General features: G+C 39.1%; 1 protein-coding gene, 1 long non-coding RNA gene and 1 pseudogene across 2 annotated transcripts; all 3 read right to left on the bottom strand.

Moving 5' to 3' along the window:
• Positions 1–2,295: 2,295 nt before the first annotated feature.
• LOC133738642 (phosphatidylcholine:diacylglycerol cholinephosphotransferase 1-like) lies at positions 2,296–4,138 on the bottom strand. The gene is made up of 3 exons (XM_062166222.1): positions 3,624–4,138; positions 3,040–3,177; positions 2,296–2,819 (listed from the first exon to the last, which is right to left on the bottom strand). Exons 1-3 carry the CDS (start codon positions 3,984–3,986, stop codon positions 2,481–2,483), a joined length of 840 nt encoding a protein of 279 aa, XP_062022206.1. The 5' UTR covers positions 3,987–4,138; the 3' UTR covers positions 2,296–2,480.
• A 2,376-nt stretch (positions 4,139–6,514) lies between these two features.
• On the bottom strand, positions 6,515–20,545 carry LOC133725098 (topless-related protein 4-like; annotated as a pseudogene).
• Positions 20,546–23,717: 3,172 nt separating this feature from the next.
• LOC133738637 (uncharacterized) lies at positions 23,718–26,246 on the bottom strand. Its single transcript, XR_009860192.1, has 2 exons — positions 25,780–26,246; positions 23,718–24,645 (listed from the first exon to the last, which is right to left on the bottom strand). It is a non-coding gene; the product is annotated as an uncharacterized LOC133738637 (long non-coding RNA).
• Positions 26,247–26,660: the final 414 nt, after the last annotated feature.

Here is a 26,660-nt window from a genome sequence, read left to right as displayed (position 1 = left end):
CTCTGGTCTTTCTAATGGTTTGAATCCATTAGCTTTCTTTTTTACTGTAGGCACTTTCTTGTCCTTCAGTATAGTTTTCATAGAATCCAGCGTTTTTTGCTGTTCAGTGATTTTTTTACTAACACTTGTTAGCTTTTCTTCTTCCGTTTTTGGAAGATCTTTGATATAATCCAGTTTGTTTTCCAGTTTTTCTAACTGGTGGATTATAACAGGAATTTTTTCTAGATGTCCTTGATATCTAGATATTTCTTGCTGCAGGATCTGATATTTTTCATCAGAAAATTTTAATAGAGAATTCAGTCTCTCTATTATTAAATCAGACATTGTCCCCATTGGGGATTCCCCTGCTGAGCTATTTTACAAGCTCTGATACCAGTGATTTGCGGATCTAACCAATGCTCAGGTAGTCAAGAGGTTTTTGTTCCTCTTCAAGTACATATAAAAGATTATCAATATCTTCTTCTAATTTATAGATCCTGGTTTGGAGTCTATAAATAATATCCCAGTAGTTGGGAGTTTCTCTGTTAAGACGTTCTCTATAGTCCTTCAATTTTTTCAACTTTTCTCTTTCTTTTTTCAATTCTTTGCTAGTGCTTTTACAAATAGCATTCAAGTCTGTCAACGATCGAAATTATGAATAGTAAAACTAACTGTTTACCTTCGAGATCGAGGATGAAATTTAGCTGCAATTATAATTTAGACAAATAAATTCAAGATGGGCCCACCACGTTTCATCAAAGGAAAATAATAGTAAAAGCAAGAATTTGGAATAAGAGAGAGGGGTACTTATGGGATAAACAGTTAAGTGAAAGGAATAGTTGGGAGAAAAAGAGAAAACTTTTGTGTGAATGGGATTTAAAATAAGTTGGTGGAGTGTATGGGGTGGTATTTGGTATTTTCTGGGTAAGTGGTCATTATCCCTTGATATTATGTGTGCGTATTTGCTTGTATAATGTGGATTGAACATGTCCCTGTAAATGGGGTGTGATACTCTTTTCCCTTGTATCTGGGCAAGGTTTTGAGGAGACCACTATATAAAGTTATAAACCCCTTGATTTGTATTGTTTTCCCCCAGATAAAATAAAATAAATAATTATCTGTCACTGTAGAAGCTGTGTTGCATTACAGGTGTTTGGGTGTCCATGTGGATCATTTTGCATATATTTTAGGGATATTTTCACAAACAGTGTATGAAGTATGGATGATTCTACACTTTGGTGTATGAACTTTGAAAACTATCAGATTGGTGTATGAACTTTGCATTTCAACATCATTTTGGTATATCAGGTTAACACCGTTAAATTTTTGCATGCAAAAAGTTAACGGAAAAGTAAATTTTTTTTTTTTTAAAACTGTTCTAGGGGATATTTAACGGAAAAGTTAACGGTGTACACTAAAGTGAAAGATTTGAGCAAACTTAGTATATACTTGTGATATATATGAAAGTTGGTATACCAAAGTGTAGAAATGCCAATAGTTGGTGCATGGTTTGTGATGTTTTCCCTATATTTTAACGTTTGGTCATGGAGGCTTCACTATGATCAATCCCTTTTATAGCATATGCATATATAATGGAATAATATATATGTATAGTTGGTGTACATGGTCGGCAGGTTTTAGTTATCATTCATTGAAGGAGTTCTCAAGTACAAGCAGAGGTGAGAACTTGATATATCAATATCAGATATGATATGGCGAGCACAGGCTTTCTGGGATGCAGAGACAAGTACTTGGTCTATATAGAGGGTTTTACGGGCAGCTAGTTCAAAATCTCCTGAAGATCGACACCAGATTGAATCATTTGTATAACATGAGTTTCGCTGCAATGCCAAGCAAGTAGATTGCAAAAATTTCCTTTACACTTGCCTCGGTCTTTTTCTAATAATGAAAGTTCTAAAATTGAAGGAAGTAAGTCAGGTAGTTCCTTACGATTCTGCAATGATAGTGATATAATATCACTGTGGCCAGGAATTGCTCATGTGAACAATATGATGCATGCCACTTTCATTTTTCATTGCTTCTGTTTCGAAAGGTGGGTAAGGTCCTCTTCCATTCTCAAATGACTTCTACTGTTCAACCCATTCACAAGTAGAAATTGTATGACTCGCAATGATGAGACTGAGACGAGAATCTAATCAGAACTTTTAAGGAATTAGGTGACCTTCCATTATTACTTCTGTCCTATTAATTTACCAAGAAGAATAGTCGTATAGATGGTGAGGGACCTAACCAATTACCCCCATTCAAGTCCATCACGTTGTTTGTTCAAACTGATGGTTTTTAACTAGGCTGAAATTGACAAGAAGAAAGTGAAGTAGATTGAAAATTGAGAAAAAATAAAAGACCAAGATCAGCCACAACCCATAGCCTCATTGAGAGCTCTCTGAGTCTCTGTACAGTTTTAAACACCCAACTACTCGATCTCCTTCATGGGATTGAGACTTTACTACATTAAAAACATACTCATATTCCTACCAAAACTAATCTGCTAATGGAAACAAAGCCTCTTTGGCACCATTACTAGTAGTTGAAGCTACTTTTGAATTTAATCTCTTGCTTTCTTCATACTTCCCTGCCAGAGAATCAAAGAGAATACCGGCCCCAACCCCAACCGCCAAGTCTATTGTGTAGTGTCCTCTAGTCCCTAACAATCTCACAGCTTGCAACACATTTAATGCATCAAATGTCCATGCCAATTCCCACCTCTGCATTCTTCTCATGTCGAGGGATGCAATCACAGACCCTGCTACATGCCCGGAGTAGAACAAGAAAAACGATACATTCCCAACCGGAAAGTCTGCTCCCGACCCCAAAAATCCCTGTGCAACACAAAATTTCAATCAAAATGCCAGAAAGCTAAGACGGCAAGTAACAATTGAATGTGGTATCACCAATTCTTTCTGGCCGACAGTCTCACATGTTACATTACCATTCTGTGATTGCAGCACGTGCAAATATAATTCTACCTGTCCTACACTCCTACCTAATGAGAAGAATTCACAGCAAGACAAGAACATTTCCATGCATAAATAGGAGTACCTGAGGCAATGGAAGTTGGGTGGAATAGCCAAGGATTCCCCGGCAAGTGAACATAAATAGGGCGGCGATGGTGGCTCTCGGACGGCCCTCGATTAGCCACGTCCACAATATATACGTTGTCTGCATTCCCACAAACACCTACACCAGAGACTTTTCCTTCAATTTTGTAATTCATGTCGCAAATGTGACCAAAAATTAAACGTCACCCAACACCTATATTCTGAAGATAATCAAAGCCTTTGGGACCTAACCACCAAATTTAAAGCCGAAGTAAAATCCCAACGCCCAGAAAGAAACCTCAAACTTACCAAATGTAAATGCACCCAATACCCAACCACAACACCAAAATGTACATACATATGAAAAAAAAATTCACATCGACCAGAATGGACATAAATGTATACGAATTGCTGTCTGTTTCAGATTCCTTCCTAATATGGCAAACAAACAAAAGTGCGCTGCGTTGTCTAAAACAAAATAGCACAAATGCCTCCACACAAGTCTAATCATAACAAGCCAAATCGAACCTAGAACTAACCCAGAAAATCAACACTAATAACAATGTAAAAATCGAAATGAGTTACCGTGTTGAGGCCAGCGAGCAATGTGTTGAGCTGGGGGCTCGAGGCCAGGAGGAGGTGGAGGGAGCGCGTGGTGACGAAGCCGATATCGAAGGGCGGCGCGGAGGAGGGAACCATGTGGAGCGTGTACTCGACGCCCATGAAGAAGAGGAGGCCCATTGCGAAGAAGCAGGGAATCCAGTGGTGCTTGGCGACGTGGACGGCGTCATGCACCGTCCACGTCATGAAGGAGGCCTTGTTGCCGCAGCAGCCGTGGACGGGGAGGGGCTTCTTGGACATGGCGGCGGTAGGGGTGGAGCCGTTTGTGGCGGCGGCGGCGGCTCGTTTGTGGCGCCGAGAAGTGAGGGCCGAAACGGTGCCGTTCATAATGCGGGGGGGGGCAGGGTTGGGTATATAGATTTAGGGGCGAGGGGTACGGGTGATATTTTGGGAAAGGAGGGGCGGGAGGGGCGTGAATGATATTATTGGATAAATAAAGAGAGAGAGAGAGAGAGAGAGAGAGAGAGAAGGGTTGGCGGAGTACACAAAGAAAAGGAGGAGTTGGAAGTAGGGACTTTGGGAGGGTTTGAGATGGGAGGAAATGAAATGTTTATGGTGTGAAAAGCACACGTGGTGGACAGAGCCCACGCGTTACTGACCTTTGTGAGTTGTGACCTTGTGAATTGTGTGGGGGTTTGATTTTCCTAAGTTTGGGGTTTAAGGGGGTTAATTTATTAAGTAGCTCGACCACATTTTCTTCTTACGTTAAAATATGGAGGGTTTTTAGTAAAATTGAGGGTGCTAAAGGTATTGAATTCCTTAAATGGAAATGGTGCAGTTTTTGGTAAGAAATCTTGAATTCTTCATGTTTTTAAATATGAATACAATAAAGATATTTTATAAGTCGACAAGTCGAGATAAAACTTTGGACGTATAAAATATTTTAAGATTAAATTGGCTAACCTTTTGTTAGTCCAATTTGTAATGGTGCGGTCTCATATATGTTTTATTTTAATGAATGGGTCATTTTCATACGAGTAGTGATATTCATATAGTTAGAGACATCTTCTAGTGATTTGCGGAGTCCACCTTTTGGCATGGACGGTGATTACGCAAACTAATCAGAGCTCGCACGCGCCACCCACAGAGCGTGAGAAACTGACCTGAAAGCCAAAGCCTCTTCCCGATGACATTGAGCAGGAAGAGGAGGGCCCCATATTCCATCACCGTCCATAGGACTGAGATTTTGAGAGATACCAAACCAGGCCAACGCATGTGTGTGGCTCCCACACCCAGTCTCAGTTTGGCCATAGACATAGAGTTAACCCTAGTTAAGTTCAAAGCTTACTTTATATAGATAAATTTTTTTTAAAAAAAAATAGACTATACATTTAGGAATTATTACCCTACTTTACCGTAGCATACTTGAGTTAGGAGTGGTTTTTTTTTGGTCGAATGAGTTAAGACTTGAGAGTGTTTAGCTCAGCTCAGATACATGGCTATCCACCTAGGCGCCACGCCTAAACCATCGGCAGATGCATTCTGCAATTTACGTTGCTAGCCCTTTTTGAAATCTTTCACGTCAGTCCACTCAGGGGCAATTGCGAAAGTTCGAAATCAAAGGTGAACGAAAACAAGCGCCTTGCTTTATTAATAGAGATATGATCTGTATTTTTTAAATATTTTTTATGTATGTTTTAGCTCTAAATGGTGCCTTTTTATGTTTTAGCTCCAAATGGAGTAATGCACGAAGCACCATTTGGACTAAAAAAAAAAAAAAAATCAGTACCATTTGAACCTTTAATACTGAACATCTAAATACATGTTACATAGGCGCCAACAGTTAATAGAAGTACTATATATGGTAACCACGCAATATTTGAGATATCATTTGGGGTAAATAAAATTTGTAGGTATCAAAAAACACCTATCGCAATAATTCATGTATCATTTGGAATTTTTACCCTTATAGGAATAACGTAGAGATGGCGCAGAGCAACAAACTTGTGGTGACTTTAGGTTTTCAGGTGATAAAGCGGGATAGAATGAAGTTGACGGAAGATTGAGCAGCCCTCAGCTCAAAGGAAAACAAATAGGTATAAGATTGAGCAGGGAAGAAGAGAACCTTATAGGCTTATATGAACGGGGCAAACAGAGTTACGTTGTACACTTGTATGGTGAAAACGCTACTAGAAATTTGGCCAAAGAGGACAGATTAATGTCCATGTCTTTTGGAGTTTTGGTGCCAATAAGGACTGATATCTGTCTGTATTGATCAATTACATATTCACAAAATTCGAAAACGTATCCCCTAAAACGGCTTCAATGAGAGTCTAGGATTTATCTATGACTACAGAAAACCAAACGACATTTATTATATAAATCTAGGCCAGCCACATAACACTTATGCAGCCTCGTCGATGCCTAAGAGGCTACAATTTTCTCTCCTCCCTAATGTATTAGACGATGAGAGCATGACTCGAGCACCTGGTACTGGATTCAATGAGTAGAAAGTAGTAGGTTTCTCTTTCTCATTAGTAACCATGACCAACCACCCCACGATTGATCCAAGTCTCCAACACAATCCCGCCGGAAATAACGATTGGAGTTGTAAATTGGCCGGTGATCACTTACTAAGCGACCATGTAAGAGATGTTCAAAATCGAGCAAAAGCCATGGAAAGTGATGGATGAGGTGAATTGCGGGTCGCCAAGAAGGGCATACGTCACGATGGGTAGACGTTGTAGAATCAACCTCTCCTAATATTTTCTTGTTCGTGGCCAAAACAACCAGTGAGCCATGACCAAGTTCTTGATGCGCTCTTCATGAGCTTTGGCTTGCGGATTTCCTCCTGTGTCGGTACTTATAATCACAATCCTTTAGGTTTAAAATTCTAGGGTTGTATATCTAGGGCATATAGAATTCGCAGACCAATCTTATTTTTACTTCCACAAGGAAAATGGATATATGAACACTTTCCCTATTAGTGTTTACTTGGCCAACAAAAAGACAGTCGCCAGCATCTTACTTGGCCAGTGAAAAGAGAGTTGCAAAACTTAGTACATGTCGAAGTGAAATAACATTTACACAAACGAGCTGGAGACAGCGCACAGGACCAACACTTCCCAAACAGCTAGATAACATTAACAACTTCAAGAGGTTTCAGACATCACGGCGTGCCTCAACACTCGGATTATATCAGTGAGTGAAGTAAGCCCCATGAGCAAACCTTGTTGATCCACCACCCAAATTCTGTGCACGTGTTTAGTGACGACCTTGTCGATTACTTCAGCCAGTGTCGAGTCAACTCGACACGCCACTAGTTCTCTTGCACTCTCGCCCGCATTAGGATTGCTTGATAATAAAGGGCTGGCTGAAATCGTCTCTGTGTACTCCAGTGCGCTTATTGGTAACCATGTTTTCAGTGTTGACAAGTGGCATCCCCTTATATCTGTTGCAGAAAATGTGCCCAATACCTGCCTACCCCTTCCCTGTAAAAGGAAATGAAAAGATTTACAGAACCGCTTTACTAGCGTTTCAATAAATTAACGAACAAAGAAAACACGTAATTACACCTCCTCCTAACACGCTATGTTTAAAATGACCTAGAATTAGTCCACTAGCACAACAAGGAATCTGTCAGACCTAGCAAAAACACAATCAAGTATGCTGTTTGTGCTACCAAAAATAAAATTTTCGGTCAGTTGATGATGGCAGAAGAGAACAATAAAGATAGGGTGAAGGTAAAAGGAAGTCGAATGGAATCTTTGCTGATCAGGGCTTTATTTAAATTATCATCTTAACATTAAGGAAGCTCAAGACCCCTGAGTTACTCACTACAACCCTATGTATGCACCTCTTTTGCACATTATAACATATTGGCTAAAATAGAGGATTAATGTTCTTGAAGACACTAGTTCTAGGAAATGTAACAACACTTCCTACTTAAACAAGCTACTAAATTAAGTTTTTGGAACGCATATCAAAATCTCATAAAAGTACAACAGGAAATGAGCTCAAAGACCGAGATACATACATTTACAAGCTGCTTGTGGTCATCTTCGTTGGCAGGGGAGGACCTAACTATCGGAACAGCGTTTAGCAAAGCAATTCGCATGCACTTGATGGCATCTATAACCTTGGTGCGATCAGTAATTGCATAAACCCTCTCTGTCACAGCCCCCAATTCAGAAACGGTGCGTGACAGAATGCCATTTAGTTCATTGCTAGCTTCAGCATGTTCCTTCAGGAACCTTAGGACATCCATTTGTGTTAGCATTCGATAGCTGGAAGCAGACTCCACAAGTTCAACTCCAGAGACGTTGTCCATGTGGCTGTCTAGTGGTACCAAAGCACGGTGTATTCCTTTGCTAAACACTTCCATACAGTCTATGATGCTGAGCACACGCGAGTTAAAAAGTCTAAACATTTAAATTCATAATCAGGGAAGTTGGTATTTCCAAAAACAAATAAAGCAGACATTGTAACATATCCAGGGGTTTTTGTCCACAAGTACTTTTACCATCTTAATAGTACACTACCCATAACCACTGCAAGTGGCCTAGTGGTTCTTGCCTAGTTGGGTGTGCTCCCCAACCTAGGTTCGAACCCCGAAGCTGTCAAAGTGACCAGGCACTGTGCTGCAATGCACAGTTGGAGCATTTCACATGCCCCGAAGGGGTTTATCTTGGGCCTAGGAAGCCTTTGGGTTCCCTTGACAAAGTCAAAAAAAAAAAATAGTACACTACCCATAATTATTGACGGACAAAATACCTTACCCCAACGGCCTAACGCCCTAACCCTTAAAAAAGTCGGACAAAATACCTTACCCCAACGGCCTAACCCTTAAAAAAGTTCGAACAGCCTAACCCTTAAAAAAGTTCGAACATTTCAGAAAGGGATGTACAAGAAGCAATTTCGAGTCTTTGTCAAAAAAAATAAAGAAGCAATTTCGAGTGAAGCTTCCCTCATTTTGAAGTGATAACTGTTTGTTTCTGATTTTAGACTAATTTTTGGCTAGTTTTGTCGAAACCCCCCCCCCCCAAAAAAAAAAAAAAAACAGAGAATGAGCATATGCTATATACCAAACGAGCTCTATAGCGCAATACTACAAGAATCATGCCATTTAAAGATGTAATAAGTTATAACTAGTACTACCGAGCATGGAACTATGCATGGATTATGTAACACACAAATTAGAGGGAAAGAACACATTACTCACCTTGTGTTGGGGTTTAGAGTCCACAAGCTTAAACCCTCGAGGCAATGCCCAATAATCGAAGAAACGGGGACAGACATCTTATGCTCTAGATCAAACCCCCCATCATGAACGCCTCCCTCATCAACCATCAATTGATCTCCATCATTTCCTGCAATATGAGCCAGGATATCAAGCATGGTTGCCATCCCTATATAGTGCTTCCGCGCAGCCCCGGTTTGCCTGTCAGTTTCCACAATCATCGAGCCGCCTGCTCCGATCCAATGACCCGGAGGGGCCGCCACGGGCACCGCCAGCACCTGGTTGGCCACCAATGAGCTCATGGTGTGAGCCAGAGTCGCCGTGTACGGAACCTCCACCAGCCTCCTCTTGTTTGCCATCATGTCCACAACTTTCTTGTCTCTCAGCCTCTGAGTAGTCTCAGAGAACCGAGTATTGCTTTGCTCCATCATTTGCTGCATGTTTTGGTACTCTCTGAGTTTGACTTTGCCAAGGAAAATATCTAGGCTAGGAAAGTGAAACAGGGGAGGTGGGATTATATAAAAGTAGGACGGTGAGTTGAAGTTTCTGTAGCTGGTACGTGTCAAAGCTAGGCCTTGCAACAGTGCATGGCTATGTTTCTGATAGCCACGTTATGAGAATGGATAGGGCTTAGTGGCATAACACGTGGAGATCAGATAAGAAAAATGAGAGTACAAACCACTTAAAAATTAGTTGTAGCAGAAAGAGATGATCTTAGGACTTACTATAATTGAATCACTGAAATAGATTAAGATCGAGTGAAATTCAAAATTAAAATCAGAAAGAAGAAGCAAACCAGAAGAACTAATTTGAACTGTACAATATATGATGGCAAAGCCCTGTGATCCTTCAATAGCATTCTTAAGTCACAAAAGTAAGGCCCTTACAACAGCTGCTCTAGTGTTGGTATCTGTTTCTATGATATGATTCTATCTGAATTTGGTATGTATGAAGGGAAGGAATTCCATTCCCCAAGATCAGCCTCTACCCTAAAAATTTGTAGCTCCTCAATATGTATGGTGTCGATATAGTCATGACCTCGATCACATCAGCTTCTAGGTCTAGTGCTATGCCCTGCACTCTCAACCGGAGGCATAGATCCCCATTGCTCCGTTGATTCTGGAGGCTCAACAACCACAACTCCACCATCACTAAGTCCAATGGCAAACTGATTCTGATCAGATGGATGAGCCGCAACTGCAGCTGGATATACCATTCTGCTGTCGAATAATAGAATATTAGTGATCAAATGGCGAAGCGAATCCATTTATATGCATGTGTGCGTGTGTGTATACTCGCACTTGGAGTGTTTAAAGGCATCATGTGTAGTACCTTGGACTAGAAGGTAGATATGCAGTAGGGTATATCCGACATCAGAGTTGAAAAGAGGGGATAGTTAAAATTGACACATTTCCATCTTCAAAGGTTGCATAGACTGACTGGCAATCGCATGAATATGTAGCATCTGTGATAAGACCAATAGATGCTCGAGGCACCCACTGCCAAAAAGGAAAACAGCAAGTTCATACAAACTATGTAAAATATTCTACAAACATCAGAAGAAGCGGCCATAGATTCATGAAAGGGTTCAATAATAAAGCTATAGCCTTCCTTGAAAGTTGAGTCAAACTATAAACATGCAGAGTATTGAAACATCATATATATTAGACACAATTATTGATGAAAGGAATGCCAGAGATGTCATCAAAAAAAAAAAAAAAAAAAGGAATTCCAGAGATACCTGCTCAAGGCACTCCAACTTTGATGCTTCATATATGGCTAACTGGGTGTCCTGTATAACTAGAAGGTGTATCTCATCTTTCTGAAATTTAATGCCGATCTGAGCAGGAGGTCTAGACAAACGACCAGCAGGACTCTTCAAGAGCTTACCAGCCTGCTTTTCCCATCCATCCAGGCTCCAAACCATCAGCTGAAGAAGCAGAAAAAATGTTATCAACAATTCATGCTTGGAAGAAAGTAATACTCCTCTTTCAAAAGCAACCTCTGCTCATCAACTATATTGAACACAGAAAGATGGAACAAAAAAGGTTACCATTACATCTTTTATTATAAGAGTTGATCTAAAGCCTTACGGCATAGCTCATGAGGACAGGAAAAGGGCAATGTCATCCTTTATCACTAAATCTAGGTAATTAAGAATAAGTTACGACAAGCACCATATTTTCAAGGATTATGTGATCACATCGAAGATTTGAAAAAGGCTATGAAAGTAACTCCTCAACCATGAAATACAGGTGCATGGTCATCAGTCATGACCAGGTAAATAGGCCAGTAGAGACGCAATCAATTTAGTATAATCAGCACTTGCTCCTTCTGTCCAGTGAAGGCTATCATACCAGTCATATCCATTAAGTATTTGTTTTGCATACACAAATATGCCAGCATATGACCACAGATTCATTAGCTATAGTTGATGATGCCACATCTATTTTTCAACTCTAGTAAGTCACAAGCTATTGCCTACGGACATGACTTATGCATGAGAGCACGTATACATGCTTTCACCATCATCCATACCTCAGAATCAGCTCCTGATGAAACAAGAACGTTTAGAATAGTGGAGAAGGCAAGGCCCGTTACTCTCTCACGGTGACCTTTGATCGTGGGATTGACCTGTGAAAAAAAAATAATAATAATTCATAATTAATATTTCGAGATTATTATCTAGAAACTGGAATCTACCAACTAATATTCCAGATAGAAATCAACTCATTTCACACTAAAGACCTCGCCAGTGTCGACATTGTAGATGTGAATTGTTGAATCCTCCATGCCTATGGCAATGAAGTTATTATCCTGTGGTTTGAAGGCAAGACATGTTGCTGCTGATGGTGAGGGCTTAAAGGATATCATCCTCTGCAAGTTTAGCAAGGGAAAAAACATGGAGTAAGAAAGGAGCAAAACGATCGCGCAAAACTATGTACTCAAACAATTTCACCCTAATGAATGACCCTAAATTCCTAATACAGCGTTTACCTCGAAAGTTACAGCATTACCTTGAAAGTTATCATATTGAAAATAGAGATTTCCCCTCCTGATGCAGATTGCAGACACAAGAAAAGATTCATTCTTTGAAACTGCAAAGCAAGCAACAGAATCTTCACAGTGCGTCCCAAGTATATCATTGGTCATCGATATTCCAATTTGAGATTTCAAGAACTCTGGTGGCACAATAGTAGTTCCCTACGACAACAAAAGCACTTAAACAGGTAAAGATTAATAGAAAAGTTGCAGATGAAAAAACTACTCAGGGAAGATGTTGCCTCAAAAACGAGTCATACCTTTCCCAAAACATTAAGCTCATTCTTCCAAATCCAAAGTTTATATACCCCACTATGAGTCAATGCCAGTATCGCTCCAGATTTTGCATATATCAACCTAACAATCTGAATGGAAGATATAAAAAGAAGCATTTAAAAGGCAAAAGCATAGAAAAAGGAATACATCATTCACTGACACCTCTCAATAATCCGCCAAACATGTTCTAGCAGTGTAATCTATAGAACATCTCTGAAAATGAACGACAGTGCCTCAAATCATGTCCTGCGTTCAAAACCAGATACTAGTTGCAGAGTTTACCACATCCACCAGCCAATAGCATCCAAGCTGCTAATGTTTTTAGAAATTATTCTTTGAATCTACTCACTGTTACTAAGATGGAAAGCAGCTTCTAATTTCCAAATAATATATAACATACCATGTGTCCTACATAATGTCCAAGTGGAATCAAACTAATTTAACAATTTGGACGTGTGTATGAAATGAAGTAGCTTCAAAAAGAACCCCAAGTCAATGCTTTTTCTGACATAAATAGGAAGTACTAAAAAAACAGCGCAACAGGTATGCTGAGAGGCATATTTTTACTGAACTCAAAACTATGATATAAAAAGATTACCAATTACGCACTGTTGCATACCTTAAGAAATCAACTTACAACAAATTCTTTAAGGACACCAAAATACTTGGTTATTGGTTGATACTTACCCTGCTTGGCAACAGATGTAGAAAGTGATTTTCATTACCTTTGTTTATACAACTATACAGCTTATATAGCAGCAGATATGCTGCTGTTACATAGAGAGAATAAAGTGCATTTACAACAAATATAAAACAGATCCTAAACTGATGCTATCACAGTAATTACACAGCAAAGCAGAAACGGTAGTCTAGGATATGGCTTGATTGTAGCCAATGATTTAGGCTCTCTAACATGACTCGTCTCTTTGGCACAATCGCTTAGGTCATCCCTCCTCTTCTGTTTTAGCTCGTTTAAGATCTACTCTTGGTTCCACACTTCCTTTTAATTCTTTTTGTAATAATTGCGCACTTAGCAAGTCCCATCAATTACCTTTTCCTTCTAAACATATTTCTGCCTCTTCTCTATTTTCTATCATTCATAGTGATGTATGGATGTCTCCTACCTTGTCTGTCACTGGCTTCAAATATTATGTTCTTTTCACAAATGGTACCAATTTGGATCAGCAGCATAGTGGACCCCAGCAAAATAGGGAGGAGTACTTGGGCGGGATAACCTTTGTGGGCAAGGAAAAGAAGTGGAAGCCCAGGTAGGAGAAGAGAACAGGTGATGCTGCATCGCGGAGAGAGGCCAAATCTGATCTGGTCAGGTCAGGAGGATTGCTGCTGGGAAAAAGGAAAAAGGATTGCTGCTGTGACGATTGCTCTAAAGGAGAGATGCAGGAGGACAAGATTAAAGAACAATACGTGAGAAGAAGAGAAGGATCCTAGACCTAGGCTGATACCATGTAGAAAGTGATTTTCATTACCTTTGTTTATACAACTATACAGCTTATATAGCAGCAGATATGCTGCTGTTACATAGAGAGAATAAAGTGCATTTACAACAAATATAAAACAGATCCTAAACTGATGCTATCACAGTAATTACACAGCAAAGCAGAAACGGTAGTCTAGGTTATGGCTTGATTGTAGCCAATGATTTAGGCTCTCTAACAACAGACTATCAGGAAGCCGTAGGGAACGAAGATGAGATGGTTCATTAACTTCTGTCATCTTCCTAAATTTAGACTTCTCTAACTCATCAGAAACTCTGTTTCCCTTCTACATAACTTCGGCCATCTCGATTCTAAAAATTTAAGCAGCATTACAGCCCAAGTGAGAATCTAATGTGCACCAGATAGTAAGTCGGAAGAATTGCAACTCAATAATAAAAGCAATTATGAAGCTCCAGCTGTGCTTTTTTTCTACTCTGATATACAGTTATGCACAACACTTACGGGGTTAACCACCAAAGACATCAGTGCATTTCTATCTGCAATCCCATTATTTGTTCCGGGAGAACTGGAAGCACCAAATGTGTGAACTACTGGTCCCTGCATCATAAGTTATTCATTTAGACAGGTGTTTAAAATTTGCATTCACTTTGAAAAATGTTAAGGACAAATACCTTCACAGGGGTTCCAGAAGTGATCCTAGCCTATAGGCATCAATTGCACAATTCCCAATGGAACGCAAACTTTCAATGCCATTGGCATTTGCAAGTACTTTAATACCATTATCATTTGTTGAAACAGCTAACAAGATTCCGTCCTTGTTAAATCGTACACAAGGAGACGCCTAACAGATATTAAAGACAGTCAGTAATATGATAACATACATCTTGAAATATGACTGAATACTGAAGGCACTCATTACCGGTAATCCACCACCGGCATCAATGGAGTCCAACAGGTCCACATTGTCCATTTCCCAAAACTTTATATGGAAATCATCACCAGCAACCAAGAATCGGTTTTTTGTTGTATCAAATTGCACAATCCCCACTGTCCACTTCGCAAGCCCATTATAAACTCGCTTAACTTCCCCCTCTTCGGCATTCCATTCCAGAAGGTATGACTCCCTTTGTTTGCTTGTTCCACATGAGAATAGCCTATGTTTGTACAATAATAGGAATATTTATGCAATCAAATAACCATGCTGAAAATTTAAAAGAGACCTTCTGGATGTAACAACAAAGATAATATTGTACCTTTTTCCATCAGTACTATAGGCCATTTTTATGCATGCATGGCCTGGAGCATCATATTCAACAACTGGACCCCTCTCATAATAAACCCATGCCTTGATTTTCCCATCAAAAGCTGTTGAGAAGATGAACTAGTGCAGAAAAGAAAACCTTCACCAAGTTAAAACAAAAAACTGAAAATCAAAAGACAGAAAGATGTCCAAGGACAAAAGACAGTACCATGGGTAAAGTTTGATTTGAATATCCATTTTTTCAAATAGAACAGTTGAGACCCATAAGCCTTAGCTATAATGGCATGGGATGGATTGAGTTTAAGGTAAAGCTCCTAAGGTTTCCAAAGAATTGAGAGTATGCTTGGAAGAAAAAGCAAAGTGAATACTGAACGATACGGAATCTACCAAATCTTGCTGCTGCTATGAAACAAATGGAAAGGCAGGGCATGTTGGCCATGAGAATACAGCAATAAATACAAGTCACCAACTCAGCATTAATTACTTAGATCATTTTTTTTTACTTGCAGGGGATTATGGTGGCTTTCCAATAATAAAATTAAGTATAAGAAAGCCATTCCACAGCACTCTTTTTTCTTACAATTTCCCTACACACAAAAGTGCATCAGAAATAAGAACTCAAGACCTTAATCTACCTTCTACCCCAAAAAAAAAAAAAAAAAAAAAAAAAAAAAAAAACAAGCGTTCTATGCCTCTTAAAGCAGAACAAACAATTAAATCAAATCAAAAACTTGGAAGCAATAAAAATAACTGTTCAGGGCAAAAGGAAGTACCGGAATGTTTTCCTTCCTGTGTGTACACACAGAATAAACTGGTGCCTCGTGACCTTCGAAAGTATACAGCTTCTCACCAGTTGCACCATCCCAGACCTGAATAGATATGAACCTTTATTATTGCAGTTCCTAGCCTTACAGTAGAGTGAAGCAAAATGCAAAACAAACCAAACCTTAATAATCTTGTCCTCTCCACAACTTGTGATGCATAATTGTTTGTTCAGGTGAGAGAAAGCAAGATCAGTAACATTACCCACATGTGCAGCAATCTGTAAGAGTCATCATCAAAAATGAATTCAATGAGGATTTATTATGGTTGTAATCAATACTTATAATAAAATACCAGGAAACACCTGCTGCAATCATAATTTAAAATTCCTAAATTCACATATATGAACTCAGAAAGAGAAATGAACCTCCAAGTGGTCACGCAAATCATCCCTGCCATGATAGGAATATACGTGCACTAGATGCATGGAATATGCAACACCTGCAAAAAAGTTGGGAGGGAAAGGAAAAAAAATCTGTTATTAAGCTTGCCATAATTATTATTGTAAGTTATATTTTTCTCATGTCAAAAATACCAGTATGAAAATAAAATGAATGGGAAGTCAATCCGTATCAATTTACCTATAAAGAAACCATCAGGACTCCAGATCACACGATTTACTGATGCAGTGGATGCATGGACCAAAGATACCTATCACATGACATGGAAAAACATTAGCCCGGTGGTTGGTCCTAGGAATCAATACAATTTGTGTTCCCAATAAAAAGTGGGAAAGAAGCAAAGGAAATCATCAAATTAAACCTGCAAAGTAGCTGAGCATGCAGCAACATCCCAAATATTGAAACTCCGAGAAAGAAGCCTCAGCTTGCTGCCTACCTCCCAAACAGTTATATCACCAATGTTTGTTCCCACTAAAATTGGAAGGAAAGTAAAAATAAAAATTACAGAAAACAAAGCAGAAAGAAGACAAAAAAAAAAAAAATAGCATGAGCAAACCAAGAAGCAAAGACTGTTGCTGTGGATGAAAATCCATGCTCATGACAGCAGAACCCTGACTAAAGTTGGCAATTACAATCTTGGGCAACTCCCCAGAAGCGTAAAGTGTGTGGGTGCTGTGGCCAGGAAATGTGACTGGAAGCACATCAAGTGGCATCTTATTGACCTGCAAAACAAAGGAAGGTCAGGTAGCAAGGAAGCTAGATGGTTATCACAAAAAAATAGTAATTATGGAGTCGGAAAGGATACAATAGAAAATTCCCATTTGTCCACCGATATCAATCGTATAAAAGGCACACTAGCAAAAGATAGTTCCAGAATGTAGTTTCAGCAAAGATAACGTATAGAAAAGAAATATAAAAAAGTAAAATAAAACCCAGACAAACTAAGATGTCAAATATAATAATAGTTTTACCCCCAGAGAAGACCATAAAAGAAATTGGCCAAAGTGATCTTAGTTGATCTATAGATTCACGACCTAAAAGAATGACTCCATAAAAAATTAAAATTAAAATTAAAAAAAAATAAAAACAAAGAAACAGATGAAGGATGAAGGATGATTCACATTGGTCAAATACCTCATCTAATACCCCAGAAGCTCTTGATCTCTTGAACACATGTTCAGCACCTGCAATTTGACAGTCTATTGCTGGGTTATTACTGAGAGGAGTCCGCTTGAGAAAAGATGCTACCAGAGCAAATAAGTGCACAAAGGTAAATTGAAATTAGCTGGAAAGTGAAAATCGGAATTATAATGAAAAACAATAATCAATCCATGGCAGTCATATCATGTGATACCGGAAAACCTATCAACCCACTTAGTGCACAAATATCATAGGTACAGCAGTAAATAAACCAAAAGATAAACTGAAAACAGCAAATATAATATGGATAAACAAATCCTATAGACCTCAAATGTAATCAATGAACACCCGATTGCCAAAATTTTGGCTTGGTGAAAAATGTATTGCTGGCACATAATATATGTCATTTTAGTCCTCTTAACAATGATAGAGAAATATACAATTCACATTGAGTATGTTTGTAATAAAGGTCAACATCCAATACCATCAACACCATAAGGTATGGCATCTCCAGAATATGCAGCAAAGCACGTATATTGCTGACTTAAGGGTAAACAGGAACCTATATACATTTTATTCATTCGGAATCCCAGTTCAAATATAAACAGGTTACTGTTTACTGATGGTTGCTTCAGTAACAACTTAGTAGAATATAGTATGAAGTGAAACAAAGCAATCTTACGTGCATAATTGGGAGCAGTTAGACCAATTGGTCCTGCAGTAACCATTTGGTGTGACACAGAGGACGGGTTAGCTATCCATCCAGCAAGAGATGCTGTATGTTGTGCTGCTGCTGGCTGAGATGGCTGAAAACCACATATGTGAAGACGCATCAAATAACATTTCATCAGGAAACTAACTCCTTATACACCACATGCATGTTTACTGACTTACACCACGACCGCCTTTGGGTGGGAAGCGACCTGCTTTAGGTAGGGAGCGCTTTAAAGGTTTAGTTACAGGGGATGTATTGAAAGCCATTGGCCCACAAGAATGGTCATGGAATAGAGTTTTAATGTCAGGGTCTTGCTTAGAATTTGTGCAAAGGTAGTGCTGCCAATTTAAACTGCATTAAGAACAACAGCAGCAAGGACTTCAGATGGAAATAAATGTTCATCTTCTAACTAAATTCCAAATAAAAAGTGGAGTATATACATGACGATTGTTCAAATTACCTTTGATTTATAAGGCCCTTCAGCCTTGATTTCTTAGAGCTGGGGTACTGAAGCTTATCATGGAAGACTGGATTTAACTCAATTAACTCTTTTACTACATCAAGGATATTTGCCCTCGCAAAGTTAGTATTTCCTTGTTTTGATAGTTGATCATTCTCGCTGGTTAAAAAGAAGAGGTTGACGTGAAACTTAGGGAAATATATATATATATATATATATATTATTGGATAAACCTGCCACACCGGAAGCAAAATACAGAACTTCTGGTGCAAGCATACTTCCATGTAAGCACATAATCAATGGCACTCATTTTCTTCAACGTGTCAACGAAATAAATGTAATATATAACAATGACAGAAGAATAAATCACTAGTAGTCATTTTAGGTCCATATTCTTGTTCTATAGGAAACAATGCTTCCCCATTGAAAACGTTTAGCATTAAATCATCAGTATCTATCACTAGGTAGAGCTACAATAAGCAATGTAGACTTGCCCATTCTAGTTTTGAGTAAGAAAATACCTGAGAAATTGAGAATAAGCAAGTATAATATGGACCAAATAGACATCAAAACAACTGAGAAGGGTCCCTAAAGTTGAATTAAAGGCAGAGAAATGAGGACCTAGTGACCTACTTAATCTTAAATATTGAAGACTACTCCTTTGGTTCATTTAGTTTGTTCCCCAGCTCTAGCCAGGAGGTGTCACTACAGCTTTGTGCTATGTGTCTAGAACTTCAACCGTTTGGCAATAGCCACTTATAAGTTAAAGCATGTTGATATGAAACATTCATCAACTTATCAGTCAAAAATCAATTCTAGAATCAATACCAACTATTTCAGGCCAGTTACCAAATTTTAGCATTAACGTATCAAAACGGGAATATAATTATAAAATCAAAGCAAGATTTCAATGACTCAAGTACACAGTGACTGCAACTCTTTCTATATTTTTCATAGCTAACCCTTGAGAATCGTAATGTTTTCTAATTTGTAAAAAAAAACTAGATTCAAGGTAACAAATACAAGTCTCTTTAAAAATTTAAGGTTTAATTGATTGTGTTTCTGATGTAAAGTAAGTGCATGTTATTGAAATTGAGACAGAGTTCGAAAATATAAAGGCCTTCCTCTCAGGGGCTCTGCAAGGACAAAACTGCATAATGGCTCCATTGTCTACAAATTAGAAAAAGATTGTCACGATAATCCAAGTGTAACCACCAAACCCAAATTTGTGATATATTTGTGCAAACCGTGTGAGAGTATATTCCAAACCAAGAATGTAACTCCCCACATTCGCCTGTCCATATCTCATATTCAATGTCGAACAACTATCACTCTGCATTGTCATAACTTGTTTTATAAGAGCATAAATCAGACACCTGAAACCAAAAAAACTCACACCACTTGGAAAGAACCTACCTGAAATTCTCAAACGTCAGAAGCAGCGCTAATTCTTTATAAATCCCTTCGTTATGTCCAGAGAACAGTTTCAAATCCTTCTGAAGAATCTCGACAGCTTTAGTATGGTCGTGCCTGCATACAAGAAAGATCTATTACCAAGACACTTCAAATCCATACAAGTATGAAACCGAGTCAGACGGATAGCTCACCTGTCAAGAGCCTCAAGGTATCTTTGTTTCCGAATCTCAAAGAAAATATTCATGGAGTATTCATTTTCATCAAGCTTAGTAAACCCGGACAGATAATTCTCCACCTCATCCCAGTCACCATTAGTAACACACTCCTCAAAGTACTTCATGTTGAAGAAAAACCCCGACTCTTTCTCCAACCTACATTCACTCGCACACTCACACAATCAGTCAAAAGAGCAAATACGAAACAATCGCAATACAGAACAAGCCACATTTGCTATCTTCTTCCCAAATAACAAAAACAATAGGCACAAAAACACTATCCCCTCCTTTCTTTCTCTCTTCTTGCTCGATTTTCTTGGAAACCAAGCAAAGCCAAAAGCAACGGCCGATAATCAAAAGAATCAACGAAACAACAAGCAGAGAAAAACGAAGCAACTCACTCACATATGAACAGTCTCTTTGTATTCCTCTCCCTCCAAGTACTCGAGCAAAAGAAGAACGAGCTCTCTGCTTAAGTTGATCGACATCGTCGTTCTTGTTCCTGCAACTCAGTAATCAGTATAAACAACCAAAAATTAGGGTTCCGGCTTCCATTTCTGCCCCAAATTGCAATCAGGAACCAAATTACAAATCAGAAACCACCGCCGAACGACTCAGTGACACAAGAACAGAGGCGAACGCGTACGAACACCAAAAGGGAAGAGAGAAGCACTCAAAAACCTAAGGTGCATAGAATCACAGAGCAGATAGATATAGAATGCAAGAGAGTGAGTGTACCTTCGTTTTTGGGAAGAGATGAAGGCGCGAAGAATGCGTTGAAAGAAGAAAGACCAAGAAAAGGAAGGTTCTGGGGGTTTTTATAGTAGTGGCCAAAGCTTTTTTTTGTCTTCACTGTTTGAGCTTTTTATATGGAAAAAAAAGGTGGTATTAGATTTTTGGTGGGGGCATTTTTGGGGAAAAGCTACTCGATCACCAAATCTTATAAGGATTAGATTAATCTAGTCATTAGTAGTGAAATCTTAGGTCTTAAGTCAAAGCTCGTGGAGATGGCACTAAGGTCGGATCAAGTTTGAGATATGTCGTCAAGAGTATTCACATTGTCTGTGCCATTGAGTTATTTACAGTTAGTATAACTGTAGGGTAGTTTTTGGATGAGCTTTCTTGGTTTTTAAAAATGTTAAATTATCATTTTTTGCCTGCCTCACTAGAATTTTTGTCTGCCTCTAGAATATGTCGTTATGTCTAATTTCACTGCAGTCTACTTATTTCACCCTATAAACAATATTTTTCCATATAAACCCTATTTTACCCGTGAGTTAAACTAGAATTATAAAAACTGTATTAAAATAATTAAAATTAAGGGAGAAGAAAAAAAAGAATCCCTACCCGACCCTTTTCCTTCCCAAACATTGCAGCACCATAACTCAAATTAATTGTAGAATCCACATGGAAAGAGGAAGGAATACTTAGACCACATGGTTGCAGGGTATCTATTGCTGCTTCTTAATTGGTATGATTATATTGATGGCTCATACACACAAAAAAATTAAGAAAGAGGAAGAAACTATCGACCATGGTTGACTGAAAATTTTGACGGTCGAGTGTTTTGCAATTTTAATTCATTGTTAAGAGTTTTATTGTAATAGAGAAAGATCTTTTTTTTTTTGAATCAATCCATCAATGATTGTATTACTCAAAACTCAAGCCAGAAAAGCCATTACATACCCCTCCGCTACCATTCAAAGATAGGCAAGAGATTGTGGAGGTAACACATGGTACATAGTGCTAGACCATTCATTAGACATTCGGTGCTCACTTATAAAGTAAGCCTATTAACTACGATAACTAGGACATAGTAATAGGCATAGCTCATAACAAAACTAAACTTTCTCCTTGCCCTTCGGGCTAGGAGATTTCTTCGAGTACAAGAGACTCAAGACTTCCTCCGCAGGGACCTTTTTAGTAGATGGTTTTTTGTTTTTTGCTCCAAGAGGTCGACCCCTTTTCTTCTTGTTACTACTGTTCTCCATTTTGGCAGCTTCACAGGATATTGTTGCAAGAGGCATCATCACCTCTTTTGGAACCAACATGCCTCCTGGAGTCTCAATGAGTCCCAGAGATTTGGCCGTAATCTTGGATGAAAACTCAGGTACCTTGACTTTCTTGGTTGCTGCCTCATGTTCCCTGTTGCTCTGTAGCTCTTCAAAGAAGAATTTGAGCTTTTTTGGGGATGTGAATGGGGAGGCAGGTCGGCTCCTCTTCACAGAACGCTCACTGGCCACTGGTACCAGTGCCAATTTCTGATTTGCATCCTCTTCCTCTTGTGGCATATTCTGTCTCAGTTGTGCATGCTTGATGACAAGAGGCCTACGACCTCGAGGGGTGTCCATGTTACCAAATAGGTTTCTGGCAACCGGAGGCATATGCAGTTGGGATCCCTGAAACTTAAACATTCCAGGAGTAAAAAAATGCTCCTTGAAGCCAGTAAAAGGGCTCACCAGATCCAAGCGTGGAGGAGCATCAGTGGAGGAATCAGTTTTTGGTGGAGTAGCCACCAAGCAACGCCCATTGACATGGAAGATCAGATTGCATTTGCGACACCTTCCAATTAGGTTCTCAAAGAAGAAGGCTATTTCTTCAACCACACCCGGTGCCAACTTGAGGGTCTTCTTCAGAATGAATGGTTTGGTGATCTCATGGGCGACATGCACTCGAATGTTGCCAGAATTGGCAAACAGTTTCTGATCTAGTTCCAGAAAACGACCCGCAATGGATGCCACATTGATAATCGTTTCCTTAACCTCCAAAGCCAGTGGAATGTTCGTGATCTTCACCCAGAAGAATAGGGTTTCCATCTTGACGGCCTGGATCGATGACAATCCGTCATAATCCTGCAAAAGCACCGGTGCCTTATTGAAATACCATGGGCCACCCTTGAGCACCTTGTTCTTATCCTTCCTGAGATCGAAGGAGATCACAAAACGATTCGAAGGTCTGTCCTGGATCTTAAAACCTTTCTCCAACACCCAGACGCGTCGGAAATATCTCTGCAGGTCGGCACCACCGAATGGTTTTGCCGTCAGGGGTCGCGCTAACAGATATGCCTGGGATCCTCTTCGCACCCCGGCTCCTGCCATGTAAGAAAGGTCTACCACGTCGCTGCCGGCAATGGCCAGAGACGTAGCAAAGCTGGCGGTGACGTCGTCGATGGCTGACATGATCGGCCGAGGTCGAAATCGTAGCAGAATGCTTTAGGGTTTTAGAGAGCGGCAGTGGTCGCCTTAGGGTTTACTTTGCAATCAGTAATAGAGAAAGATCTTGATCCAAAGAAAGAGAAAGAAAATCTGATCGGCGATTTCACCGGTGACGTAAAATATTTGCAATAGTTATTCATTTTTTATTCATTTTTATGTTTAATTGAAGGGACAAAATGGAAAACTTGAGGGAAAATAAAATTTATAGGGTGAAATAAGCAGATGTGGCAATAGCTACACCCTTTCACTTATCACTAAAAGAGTTAAAATGTTTCTTAAAATTTATTTTTATTAACAAACACTAATCATTACATAAATCTTAAATCTTGTATATGATTTATGTGATTCATGAAAATCACATGATTTTATGTGTACTTTTGTGATTTTATCATATAACGCATTCTTTTTCCTTTTTGATAGAAAAATGAAGAATAAATAAGTGCAGTGATAAATACAAGATTGAAGAACCTTCCATCCCTTCTCATTCTCCAAAAGTTCTCCAGTCCTGTCATCAATGTTCATTATAATAATGCTAGATTAATAGCTCTGGAGAAAGAAAAGAAAAAACAACACACACTGAAGATTTACATTTACAAAGACTAAAAGAGGATATACACTGCATACCATCAGCAAGATTCTCTAGTCTCAACAGAAAGTAAGTACTGACATCTGGGGTTAGATACACACTATTGCTTACTGAAAAATTAACAAGCCTACCACTTCAATCCAATCTCCCTGAGGCTAGAACATCACACAGACACACCAACACTCAATAGTGGTAAGCCGTATGTGGCCGCCCACAAGGAAACCCATTACAAAATGTAGAAATCACAGCATTAAAGAGTAGGCTGGAAAACAAAAATTAAACAGAAGGCAGTGCAGCCTGAGCAATTCAATCCGGTTTAAAAGGCACATGAAATTGTTAGTTCAGGTGGAACTTGCACTAGTGCACCCACCAAGCCCACCAAGCTTCTCAGCAGCCGCCATCTTCTTCTTCTTCAGGACGTTTTCCAACCTTGAGTCATTCCACTTAACTGCTCGCAGAAGATATGTAATGGCAACGATGTCATACACAGGAGTCGGGTGAGGGAGGGAACCACCAAGGAGCATTCTCTTTCCAAATGTAAAGGTGTCCTCAGTGAAACATCCAACCATAGCCATAACCATAAACCACAACCCATAACGATAAAGTTTCTCAATGACAAATTCTGATCTGGGCTTTGAGAAGAAATCTGCAGCTGCTAAATACCCACAGACGGCCAGAGCAACTCCTTCAAATGCAAGGAGAATGATGTAGCTTGGGATGTTCCAGAGAAGATGCAGGTAAGCTCCAGCAGCTGAAGCAACAAGTGCCAAAAAGATCTGATGGAAGTGAAAGCAGCCATCGCTTCACAGAAAAAGAAGAATGAAAAAGTTGTTGAGAAGGTAAACAGTGAATTAACACTAGAATTGGAATCTAAAATGTACAATAAACTGATACAACTTTAGAGGGAAATTATTAAACCAAACAAATGTGTAGTTTTTGACTTTAGTTTGTTTACTAGTAGGCAAAATGGTGCAACTACATATACTACCCTACAGATTTCTCACTAAATCTTACATTACTTTTAATTATTAATACATTTTATCCTATAGGAATCAAAGAGGCTAATACTACACTTAAAAATAATATCTTATTCCCTAACTACTCCTTTCAATTACTATCACCTTCACTCTCACTTATCATCTCCATCTTCATTAACCGATCACTCTTACTACTCTCATTGTAAACCCTCTAAACCTCTATATCGTCATGAGCAAACAATATACCAGAGTAAGATAGTTTTGGAGTTTCACTCATGTAACAGCTAACTCTGAAGGTTCTGTCCACATGTAGATCAAACACCTCAAGTAAGTGTTCACATAAGATCAAGGGAAATCAACAAGTCTGATTACCATCCTTTACAAGTCTAATATGAACAATATTAGTTTCCAATCAAAATGAGGTGTACAATATGTCTTAACTTCTTGGTACGGTAGCATGCCTCTATCTCTAAATTATAATCTATCCTCAGATAAATAGCACCATTACTTCTCAATCCTAGTATCAAGCTGCATTACATTTCGAGTACTAATGGAGAAATCGAACAAGTGCAAAAGTACAGTTGACAATAAGAAACCTAATCGGCCAACACCATTTAACAGAGCACCATTCTTCATGCAATTGAAGTTATATCAATTAAATACAGGAAAAATCTTTTCAATTCTACAAACTGCATATATCCTACCAAGCCATAGATACAGATGAATACCCAATTAATCTAGCAATCCAAAACCCCAATTATGTGAGAGAGAGGACCCAAATCCAGTAAAACTAGCAGCGATAGTGTGAAAACGAAATGAAATTAACAGTAGTAATGGACCAGAATAGTATATAAAACTGAAATTACCGAAGAACAGAAGGAAATTATACGTGCGAGAAAAACCCTAGAACTCATACAGAAGCGATAGTAAGGGAGGAGAAATGGATGAGAGAGAATACCTGAAGGAGGTACGACGGTCGGAGGCGGTGGTAGAGACGGAGGTGTTGGCAGGTCTTCGGTGGTAGAGGCGGCGGTTCGTAGAATCGTCGTGATCACTGGCTCAGTGCGTATAGCCGAACCAACGGAGAACAGAGGAAAGAGAAGGAAAGGGCAGAGCCTACTTATAACCGTTCTATGAAACCACGTCGTTTCGTACCCAGTCCAAACCCAAAGTTGCCACCCTCTTTTATCTTTATTTTTTTGTTCTCTTTTTATTTTGGTACACTTTTGGGAAGGTTTTTCTCTTTTTTTATTTTGGTACACTCGGGAAGGAAACCTCGCTATTTTATTTTAGGAAAAATCGTCCGTAGTACTTGACGCTTCAGCCATTCTAGACATTCGTATCTTAAATTTGAAACATATCATAATGATACCTAAAGTTCTTACCCTCACCGAATATTCATACTTAAAGTCGTTAACTCCGTTACGGAGGATGCTAGGTGGCATATCTTTAAGAGTATTCTCATCTAAAACTTTTTAAATCTTTTTTTTTTTTTTTTGTTCTTCATATGTGGCTGAACCGTAGCAAAAGGTTCTTATCTACCTCGTTTGATCTGCAAAGAGATCCAAACCCAAGTCTACCTTCTACAGAAACCAAGTTAGGCTTAGTTTGGGATTGCTGTGCTGTGAGAAGAAGCACTTCCGAACCTGCTGTGAGAGGAAGCACTTCCGAACTTGCTGTGAGAAGAAGCAGCTGAGGTGTTTGGTAAACTGTTTTTAAAAGTGCTGTGATAACGAAAAGCAATTTCTAGGTGTTTGGTAAGTTGCAAGGCAAAAGTGCTTTGGCTGGGTATAATTACCAAAATGGTCGTACATGCTAAAATATGCTACTAAAATGCAT

This window comes from Rosa rugosa, chromosome 1 (assembly GCF_958449725.1).
Source record: "Rosa rugosa chromosome 1, drRosRugo1.1, whole genome shotgun sequence".
Classification (NCBI taxonomy): domain Eukaryota; kingdom Viridiplantae; phylum Streptophyta; class Magnoliopsida; order Rosales; family Rosaceae; genus Rosa; species Rosa rugosa.
The sequence above is the reverse complement of the archived record's forward strand: the minus strand, read 5'-3'. Positions and strand labels throughout refer to the sequence as shown.